At 40.6% G+C, this 10,632-nt stretch overlaps 1 protein-coding gene across 2 annotated transcripts in view; it reads right to left on the reverse strand.

Annotated features, from left to right (window-relative positions):
• The window catches only part of LOC145486216 (uncharacterized), a 40,001-nt gene that overhangs the window by 25,298 nt on the left and 4,071 nt on the right, over nt 1–10,632 (reverse strand). For both annotated transcript variants that reach the window (XM_081464833.1, XM_081464832.1), the window contains 14 exons: nt 9,869–9,922; nt 9,493–9,546; nt 9,335–9,388; nt 8,908–8,961; nt 5,443–5,496; nt 4,604–4,648; nt 4,379–4,432; nt 3,926–3,970; nt 3,152–3,349; nt 2,543–2,596; nt 2,243–2,287; nt 1,775–1,828; nt 1,071–1,124; nt 412–465 (listed from right to left, as the gene is read on the reverse strand). In XM_081464833.1, the coding sequence (XP_081320959.1) occupies nt 412–465; nt 1,071–1,124; nt 1,775–1,828; nt 2,243–2,287; nt 2,543–2,596; nt 3,152–3,349; nt 3,926–3,970; nt 4,379–4,432; nt 4,604–4,648; nt 5,443–5,496; nt 8,908–8,961; nt 9,335–9,388; nt 9,493–9,546; nt 9,869–9,898 (849 nt within the window). In that variant the 5' untranslated portion in view covers nt 9,899–9,922. The remainder of the gene's footprint in view (nt 1–411; nt 466–1,070; nt 1,125–1,774; nt 1,829–2,242; nt 2,288–2,542; nt 2,597–3,151; nt 3,350–3,925; nt 3,971–4,378; nt 4,433–4,603; nt 4,649–5,442; nt 5,497–8,907; nt 8,962–9,334; nt 9,389–9,492; nt 9,547–9,868; nt 9,923–10,632) is intronic.

A 10,632-nucleotide genomic window follows, 5' to 3' on the forward strand; every position in this document is an offset into this window, starting at 1 on the left:
AACCTAATTCAGATTGCTTCGCTGCACCCACTCAGGGCCGTTGCCAGTATGAGGCAAACCGAGGCACTTTCCTCATTCATCTTTTTTTTTTTTTCGTTTTTGTTGGTTTTCTTATTGAAGTGGGAAAGTAAAACACTGCTAAATATCTAGGAAGATCTAATTTAATCATGGACACTGCCTCAGTAATTATTTTCTTCTGGCTGCAGCACTGCCACCAAGGAGAAAATGGTCTCACTGCATTTACGGGTTGCGCCGACAGCAAAGCGAAGCACTTCGATGCTTATCAACTGGAATTTAAGTAAATCAATAGACCGCCGTGTTAGCCCCACGTCTAAGCAAATTACAGCAAATATTTTGTTCTGACGAAGGAGTAACGCTCGAAAGGTCTGCTTGGCCATTGTGTACCCTTACCTTTGGTCCAGTGTCACCCGGAACTCCTCTTGATCCACGACGTCCTCGCGAACCCTAAAATGACAGCAGTAAAATGAGCTACGAAATTCAAGCTTGAAAATAATCTCTTCCGGTTAAGCGCACTTCCAAGCCCCAATACGACAACTTACCAACAAAATCTATAAAAAAATATAGTTAATTAATACTTAAAATTCACAGGCAGACAATGTTTACGGCGAATTCAGGCACTGAGTAAGCCATCTTTAATTTCAAACAAAAAAATAAATAAATAAATAAACACCAGGGTCACGACTGATCAAAAGATTTATTTACAATCATGGACAAAAGTCTAGCGACAAATTTGCACTTTTGGGGCTTTTGCACACACGCCCGACGCGAATACAGTTAACTTCACCTGCCAAACCTCTATCACAGCCCCACATACATCCCCACATACTAGTACCTGAAATTTCTCCTGAGTTTAAATTTTGAACTGGGTGGCAGAGGAGAACAGCAACGCGTTTTTAAAACAATGTAGTTGCGCTTTTTTAAACTTCAGTTGAAAATCACATAACTCGTTGCATTACACCAGTGTCCCAACGTCTTTTGTCCACGATTGTAAGTATGCAGTTGTTACATGTATGTTGTTTTCTGGGTGGTCTGAACACCGTGGAAAATACCTTTCTTCCGCGTAGGCCTGCTGGTCCGAGCCGTCCAACTCGCCCTCTTGGACCCTTGGTTGATATCAGAGTCAAGATATCACAAAGTATGTATATAGATGTGAGAGGTCCATGTAATAGCAAAGACCAAGAAAAGATGAAGGATAAGGAGTTAATTACCCATATAAAATTGTGGGGATGTCTTTCGTGGAAGTAGACTGTTCACAGCCTCTCTATTTACGCACGCAAAAGAAAAAGCGAGCGAAGCGAGCGCGAAGCACGCGGGGGTGGGGGGTGGCCAGTCAAGTCTTCCGTTTTGCGCTGGCGTCCAGTTCTCTCGCGATTCTATCTGCGCGTACCATCAAATAAAAATACGAGAAAATGGAGGGCTGTGAACAGTCTATCGTGTAAGATAAAAATGTGTAAAATTAAACCGCTTGCATTGTGCTGTCTTAAGCAAAATTCGCGTGACGGGATTGGTTATTTCTAGACCATCCTGCGATATTCGAAACCGTGTGAGATCTAAACACAACTTAAAATGGATTACCTTAAAAATAAGGCCTGTACCGGGGATTAGCTCTCTCACCCTTTTATCCTGTCTTGTAACCATTCAACAAGAGAATATTGAAAAATGGTAATCAGGAATGCGAAATATTACTATTATCAAGAGCGTTTTCAGTAGAAATTTTGCCATGTTCATCATAAATTGCGGTGATATACTTCACCTGATCTCCCTTCGCTCCTGTTCTTCCTCTTGGTCCAGATGCTCCCGGTGAACCCTGAAAATGATGATTGTTAAGCCAATTGCAATTAACCGCGGCAGATTTTCTTTCGAGGTTTTTGAACCTATATTACAATTATAGCTGCGAAGAAGACTACGAATTGGTTTGCAATTTGCTAGCACTTCTGATGCAGAGCTTAGAGCAGGATTGCGATTGCGTTGTTATAGAACTTGTATTAAACTTGAATGGCGATGACTTTAATACAGATTTGTGACAATAGGTGTAAATTTTGTAATGCCTCGCACACTGGCATTTTAAACCATCGTAGTCTTACAGAAGAAAAAAACAAACAAACAAACAAACAAACAAACAAAAACAAAGAACTTTTGACTCTTTCCTAAATTCTTCCTGATTTTTTAAGTCCCCGTAGGAAAAAAATTCGAGACTCTTAAATTACTATTGCACACTTACCCTCTCCCCTCTTCGTCCCTCTCTGCCCGGTTGACCATCAATTCCCTGAAAAACGGACGAGATCAGAACAAACACGCAAAGAGAAAAATGAACTATTGGCTTTTCAGCAGAACAGGAGAGATTAATTAATTACAAAATCGCTTGTCGTTGACCTTCTGTGCATGGTCAGCCTCAAATTAACAGTTTGTGACCAATGGCCTTGATAATCTCATGGGAATTTGAACATGTCTATCGGTCACCTTAATAACTCGGAAACAATAATCTCTTCAGCAGTAAATATCTGAACAAAACACTACTTACTGCGGTGCCTTTCCGTCCACGATCTCCCCTTGCACCGGTATTTCCTGGACGACCCTGACATAACAATTACAAAGAATGAGTTCCGCCTTCAACTTCACGCAAGCGGACACTCCACTAACATAATGGAGTGTCCACCACGAAGAGGTTTCAGCTTATGGGAGCTTATGGGAGGTTATAAGGCTAGGACCATGACTACGAGTCTGCGCATGGCCGGTGTCAGGCTGTCAGCTGACAAAACTAGCAAATAATCATCAATGGGGAATGATCTTGATTGTAGGCAAATTGTCCAGGCTTGAACAGATCTTTTTTCGTGTTGGCATTGCTGCTAAAAATGAAAATTAGCTTTGAGAAACACCGTTGAAGTTCATGGACTTATAGTAAGTTCAATTCAGTGAAACTTGTCGGCGGTAAACTGTAGCTGCAGAAGATGAGACCTGAGATCTCTCAACGTCATGTGAGGGAACAAGCACTGCAAGACTAGAAGCAGGAACAGACGGCCACGGGCACAACATACAATCCTAGAGATCCGTACGTGTTTGCTCACGCGAGGCTTCCGCACTTCACGCAATCTGTAACCAAACAATATCATACAGGATTTTTGTGCCATACCGTAATTCCTTTAGCTCCAGGATTTCCCGGTTCACCTGGTCGACCGCGATTTCCAATATCTCCCTTCTCTCCGTCACGTCCAGTAGGTCCGATATTACCGACTAAACCACGTGGACCGCGCATGCCCGGAGGACCTTGGTTACCTTTGAGTCCGGGAGTCCCAGGTGTGCCTGATTCACCAGTTTCTCCGGGGATACCCTAAAAATATGTCATCGTCCTATATTTTAGCTCCAATATCCACACAACTGAAGCCATCTATGGAGGTTAAAATTGCGTTAAATGTAGGTGGAACATTCAAACCTTTGTGCAGTTTTGTCTACAGTTTTATTTGTTTTTAGAGTGGTTTTCAAGTGAGTGTCGTAAAACAAAAACCGCAAAGCATTCACTCTAGCCAATCAGAAAAGACAAAGACAATACGTTGAACCAATCAAAACTCTAAGTGGAAAATGAGTGCAAACGAGTTACGATTGGTTTTGGTGTTACTCCTGATTGGATGATAAAAAAGTGGCGCGAGTTTTTTAAGCCAATCGTGTGCCGTAGTAAGATCAAAACCAATTACTTTTCGGCACTCAAATGAAAACCGCTCTAACATATTTACATTAATTAATCCTCGCGCTACACAGCTTGCGCTTCAAGTTTGCACCCAAATTAACTCAAGTTATTGAATAATTCGTTAGGCGCAGCTTACATTACCCTCCTTTTAACATTAGGTAACCTTAAGAGCAAGGTCAGACAATTAAAACACCATAACTAGGAGTTTTTTTTTTAACTTACTGCTGGTCCTTCTGGTCCTGGTTTGCCCCTCAAACCTTCCCTTCCCTATCATGGAAAGAAACAAAATGTTTCGGTTTACGAGGTCTCCTGACTTATTGATTCTCAATAGCTTTCCTTCAATGTCTACGATTAAAAGCTTACTTATCAAGACAAAGTAATATATGGAAGATGACATCTTCTCTACAAACGTTCGATATCAATCACGGTGATTCATAGGAAGGATTAGCAAATTAAGCTAAAACGTCTTTGGTTAAAAAATTAATGTAAGCCTCAATTTAGATTGTAGAAACTAATCCGAAAATTACAGAGTCTTGACGTCTCATTAATTCCCTCTAGACGATGATGCAAAAAGTTTCTCTGTTCTAGGGTAAGCGTGTTGAAGCTTAAGCTTAAAACATTAGTATAATTGAAGCTTTATTTCCAAGTCGAATTTTGCTATTCAGGTAAACTTACAGCTGCTCCAGGCATTCCCGGCCGTCCACCTGGGCCTGGTGGACCTTGCTGTCCCTAAAGATTAAAATAACAGTAAAAATAATCAGTAATAACTATGGAATTGAATTAGCTTTCACGTAAGCTAAACGTAAACAGGTATCCAACGTTGGTTTTGCAGGAGTTGCTCTCTCCTTAACACGTTAACTTTATGGATTGCAAACCAGATGTCAAATCCTCAAAACTGACCTTTCTCCCATCGTTGCCGTTTCGTCCAGGTTGACCATCGCTTCCCTAATAATGTCACAAAAAAAAAAAAACAACAACAACAACTTTGTAACGAAATGGTTTTTCACAACGGACTTACTCTACTCCTTGTGACGTCAAGTGCGGTATTTCCATCCAGATGTAAAGATGCTTACCACAGTGAATAACTAATACCGCACGATGCAACTACAGTGAAGGTCTCGTAGGCGGACACCTTCGGGGCGCGAAAAAGGTGTCCGTAACCATTAACTGGAGCTGGCCGCTTAGGAGAACGGTTCTCGTAAGCCGCGGCCACTAGGCCGCTTACGGCAGCTTACCCAGCTAACAATAAACATTGGGAATGCAAAAGTGTCACCGTTTCAAATGATTTTTTTGTTTCTTATATTGTCAATAACAGTATACAGATAACTACCGTACGTGTTATGCGATATACGGATTCTAACTGGAGTACTGACTTGCAACTCTATGCGACTGACATACATAGGATTTTCTTTGGGGTGTCAACTTACCGGAGCTTAAAAACAAACGAAAAGTCTAAATCGTAAGCCCTCAAAGTGTCCCCGGCCGCTTACGGGAATGTCCGCTTTCGGGAATGAATAAATACAGAGTTTGTATGGGAGTTCAAATAGGATTTTGAGAAGGCGGTCGTCCGTAAAGATGTCTGCTTACGAGAGTGTCCGTTTAGAGAGTTTCCACTGTACTACCAAGGAAGTATTTTAAACAATCTTCTTATCAGCTGGCCCTGAGGAAAATGGTCTTTCCTCATAATTTGAATTATAAACACAACAACTTATTAGTAAGACCAGGTAGCCTGGACAAACCGTTTCTCCCAGTTGGCCGGGATCTCCTCTTTCTCCTTGGCCACCTTGTTCTCCCTAAAATAACAATCAAACAATTCCTGATATCAGTATGGGGAGGGTCATTTGTACAACAGCTACATTATTTCCCCACCCCCCTTCGGCCAAAAAAAAAAAATGATCTCGCTTCTAGTAGGCTACATGAATCAGTGTACAGCCTTCAGATCAGACTGGCAGATCAAACTGACGGGACAGTCTAAATGCCAGCCAACGGCAGAGCCATCGTATGGTAAACTCGGCATACGAATCAAGTGGCCCATCAGGCCGGAGCTTATCCCGGTTTTTGTAGCATGAAGCGACTAGGAGCATTTCTACTCTCCGCGCCCCCTAGATGGAATGCTACCAGCATCCACCAGCATTAAGTTCGCCGGTACCCAGTTTTACACCTGGGAAGAGACAGGCACTGTGAGAGTTAAGTGTACTGCCCAAGAACACGACACAATGTCCCCGGTCAGGGCTCCAACCATAGACCACTGGGTTTTGAATAATGAGGAACTGGCATATTTCTTGAGTTTTATAACAGAGACGTGTGTGTTGTAGTGGAGTGAACGTACCGCCCAACCATCCGGATTGTATCGTGCTTAGATAGCGAAGGGACAAAGGAAAGGTTAGTAACCAATGATAAAACAATGACGTCACGGTCAAACCGGCGGAATGCTAATGTTAATGTTAATTTAGGCAAATGTTCACCTGCACTCTAGACACGAAGGAGTTCTAAACATTTTCCTTAATTGCTTACCCTTGCATTTCACGTTTGCTAATTAAAGATGTTTTTTTTAACCGCGCGGCCATGGGCCGAGCGCGGTTCATAATCTACCCGTGGTTTATTATTTTTATTTTTTTTTTCTGTCGGTGACCAGACGCAGACCTCCGCTCGGCCAAATTTCAAGTCACGCAAGGTGTGGTGTTTGTTCGCCAAAAGCTGTTGAAACATTAATACGCGGACAATTTTACAGATATTGTTTTCTTTGTTGTGGGTAAAATATATTTTCTTTTGGTTTTATCGAAGCGTTGGATTCAAATGGAATAATAAACACGATAAAAAAAGTATTACGTCAGCCATGGAATGCGCTAACATTGCAGCTTTCACTTTCCCTAGGTGACAAATAAGATGGTGTTTCCTTTGCAAGGTTATTTCGGCAGAAGCGACGGTCATCAATTCATTTGCAGTTTTGCTGGTATTTCTTGTGGCTTTAGGCAAATGAAGTAAATTCTTTGGCTGTTTCATAGCAGCGAGTTCATAGATCGGAAGGAAAATTAAATATTTGCAAGCCAAGCAAAGAACATGTCAGAACGTGCAAGGATTACGTCATTGGTAGGGAAATAACCACCGTACTAAAGATAACCGTGAATAACGTAATTCTTGAATTATGTGACTCTTGTGACTACTTTGCTAGCTTTTACTCATTGAAAAACCAATTAAATTTAATCTTGACTTTTAATAGCGTTATTATTGTTGCGTTCGTATCGTTCATGCCCATACATATCCCGAAGAAAGTTCCAGATTAAGAACACTACGTCATCGGAGATTTCACAATGGCTACGAGTACGACTGACGGTGCAATAATACAGTTTGTGTTAATCAAGGGATGTGGTGTCTACAGTAATCAATGAATCATCAAGGACTGCTTTGGAATGTGCACTGCATTGCCACTGTAGTGCTAAGAACACAGTTAAATTTTAAAAGCGCGGTTATAAGATCTAACAGGTCTTCTTGTTTTTTTTTTTTTAATAAGGTTAGCAACCACATAGACAAAATTTGACATCGAGAGCGGTTCTTTTGTTACAAGCACTGAGCATTAGGTTACTTTTTGCCAGGTATTGTCTTAAAATTACGACAATAGCTGTTCCTTTTAAGGTATTCGTTTCTTTAGTATTTGTTTCTTTAGTATTTTCCTTTCCGTTACTTTTGAATTACGAAGAAATGGCGATTTTTTTTTTAAACATTTAACTATAAAAAAGCTGCGATAAAATATTTCTGAACAACGTATTAAGAAAATTATGTTTAAAAAGACGACGGCGTTTCGACGTTTAGCTAAAGTCATTACCAAGTCAAAATGTGAGTTGATAATTATTGTATCTATGCTAAGTGAAACAATAGTTAATCACAAAGGAATAAAAGTTGTAAGAATGTTCTTTCGGACTAAGAGTTTTAAACGCATGGAGTCAGTCTGTGAGTTGGATTACGTTCTTTGATGAACGGCACTTTTGGAGTATGCGAGACTGGTTTTCTTTGGGGAGGATTGTGGCCCCGTGAGCTTCCAAATTTGTTTCCAATCATCGAGTTGTTATTTTGAATATGTTGGCGAAGGTGTCGAAATGTGCATCCGACATCGCACCGCACAGATCTAAAAACAAAACAGAACAAATAGACCACGCATTGTTGATTTACGATTGGAGACTTGATTTCTTTGGGTTGGAAATTTTGTTCCAATTTCCTGCTGACAAATACTGGTTGTAGTTTAGTGCCGATCTTGGGACTGAGACCACGCATTTGTCTTCGAACCGTGTTAACTGATGTTTAATCCTTGAGGGGAGAATGACTCTTTTACACCCGATGAAATGTGCTGAATACAATTGTTCATAGTGGGATTATAGCACAGCCAAGGGAGTAGAGATGGAACGTAATCTAACGCATTCTTCATTGAAAGCTTCAGTTGTAGAGGATATGGCGTATAAATGGTGGGTCATTGTTTTAAGCAAGCGATCTTTGTAGTGTTTATCCGTGTTAACTTTGAAATACAACGAGGATCCAGTGTTTTTCTATACACGCGTGTTTCAATTTTTATTCCATTCATGATTATTTCCACGCCATTTTGTTATAAGCAGGAGGCTATGTACTTTTGAATTATTTTCTTCAACCGTCTTCACCTCTGACAAGATGTGTCCGCCATTTTAAATCATCAAATCCATTCAGTCTCAAAACCCGTCTGACCCGTTTGACGGTGACGTCAGTGCTTTCTCATTGGTGCACGAGCCAGGCCTTTGTTCTCTCGCTATAAAAGTGCGACACCACCCGGATGGTTGGGCGGTCAGTTACCTCCACTACAATACTCACAACTCTCTTAATCACACATGTAGTCTTCAAATCCATGCTTGCATAACCAATCACTACACGGCCTACATTTACCTACGTGATCCGCATCTCATTAAACCTGCTCGGTATTCATAGCTCATTAATTTAGCCATCTCGGATATACTACTTGTAGTCACAAAAGACGATAGTTAACTTTAAAAAGTATTGTACCAAACATTCTAAGTGTTAATCACATTGTTGATTCGAGTAACATACATTGTTAAGTAAATATCTCGAGAAGATTGCAATGTTAATTATATCGTGTTGTATGTTACCTGGGAACACTTGTTTTGTCAAAATACCGTCAAACAGTGCGCAGTCCGGGTGCTTTGCTGAGAGGATACTGAACTTACCCTGTCGCCCTTGATTCCTGGTAACCCACGTGCTCCCGGAATACCGACTGGTCCCTGCAGTAAAAAATAATAATAATAATAAATAAATAAATTAATAAAACAATCAATCCATCAATAAATGATGGATTGATTGCTTTAAATAAATATATACAATATCATCTCAATAAAACTGAAGATATCAAAACTGATTAAATTATTTACACAAAGAGTGAAACGAGTTATCTGTTGAAGTTGAAGTTGTTACTGCAGCTGTTGCTGTCGTTATTACTGTTTTCTTGTTCACGTTCTTATAGCTGTTATTGGTCTTGGTGATGGTCTTGTTTGCACACTCATCGATTCGTTCGCTCGTCTGTTTGTTTATTTGACATTTGTATGTTCGCTATCTTACACACTCGCTCACTCGTTCGTTATGTTTGGGCCTTATTACCTGTTCTCCTGCGGGCCCCTCTTCTCCAGGTTCGCCGGTGGGACCAGGAGCCCCCTGCATAGAACATACAATGTAACCATTCATAAGAATGAAATGACACTGGAAAATTTAACAGACCACCGACAACAACCATAATATTGCTCATCAATATCGCTTACGTCATCTCCATTACGTCCACGCATTCCAGGAGGACCTTGCAATCCAGGGTCACCCTGAAAAATGAGAAATACGGTCTCCAAAGTTACCCTAGAGTCGCCGCTACAACTACAGCGATTCCTGGTATTGAAAGGCAATGAGGATTCTTGATTATTAGGCTTAATATCCGCAGCAAAACTAGTATTTTAGGTACTTTTTGAGAGTACAATTATCACTGAAACAATGCGTTGCAGAACGAAAAAATATAAGGTGTGATGCAACTGAACTCTGTACCTCTCGAGGTAGCTATGTTAATTATTCCTAAAAGTCGACTTGTGATATAAACACCAAGTATTTTGTTTGCCTTAACGCAACGTTTTTCCGTTGTATTAAATTTACCGGTTTTCCTGTATCGCCCGGGAGACCCATTTCTCCTTTCTCCCCTGCTGTACCCTGCAAACAAACAAACAAACAAACAAACAAACAAACAAACAAACAAACAATAAATAAATAAATAAATAAAGTCCTTAATGCAATCTTTAACTATGAGTTACATAGTGCGGTAAGGGCGTCGAAAACGTGGTAGAGAAATTCTCAGGTACCGTAGAGGTCTTAATTCAAGCCTGACATTAGCGAAACTGCGTAAGATGCGTTTATACTTGCAATGGGCTTTTAATGAAACCTCTCCACCGCAGTTGACACACAAGCCATTGCATATATTCACTTTCAGAAAAACAATTTTCTGCGCTTGGTTTCCAAAAACTTTCTGTCGTCCGGCAATGATTACATTTTTTTTTTTTGTTTCATTGACAGAAGCAGTGTCTATTTTAGCAATAGACGAATTCGTAGCTGTGTATTTTTCGGGGTTACTTAAATAAAGTAAAGGGTTTGGGAAGCGGGGCCGCACACCCCCGCCCAATTTATTTGGGAGTCTCGTCCCCTGGGGAAGAAGTGTGCATTAGTTATCTATCCTATTTACGACCTGACAAAAGGTTTCTTCTAAAAGACATTCCAGTTCAAGACTAGAGTGCAAAAACCATACCCTATTTATGACCAAACTGGCCAAAATCGATACCCTATTTTATGACTTAAACGGTTGAAAACATTACACTTTGAGGCCGCATATACCTATATAGCCCATATAAAGAAGTGCCTCCGGGCTT

This window comes from Orbicella franksi, chromosome 5 (genome assembly GCF_964199315.1).
Source record: "Orbicella franksi chromosome 5, jaOrbFran1.1, whole genome shotgun sequence".
Classification (NCBI taxonomy): domain Eukaryota; kingdom Metazoa; phylum Cnidaria; class Anthozoa; order Scleractinia; family Merulinidae; genus Orbicella; species Orbicella franksi.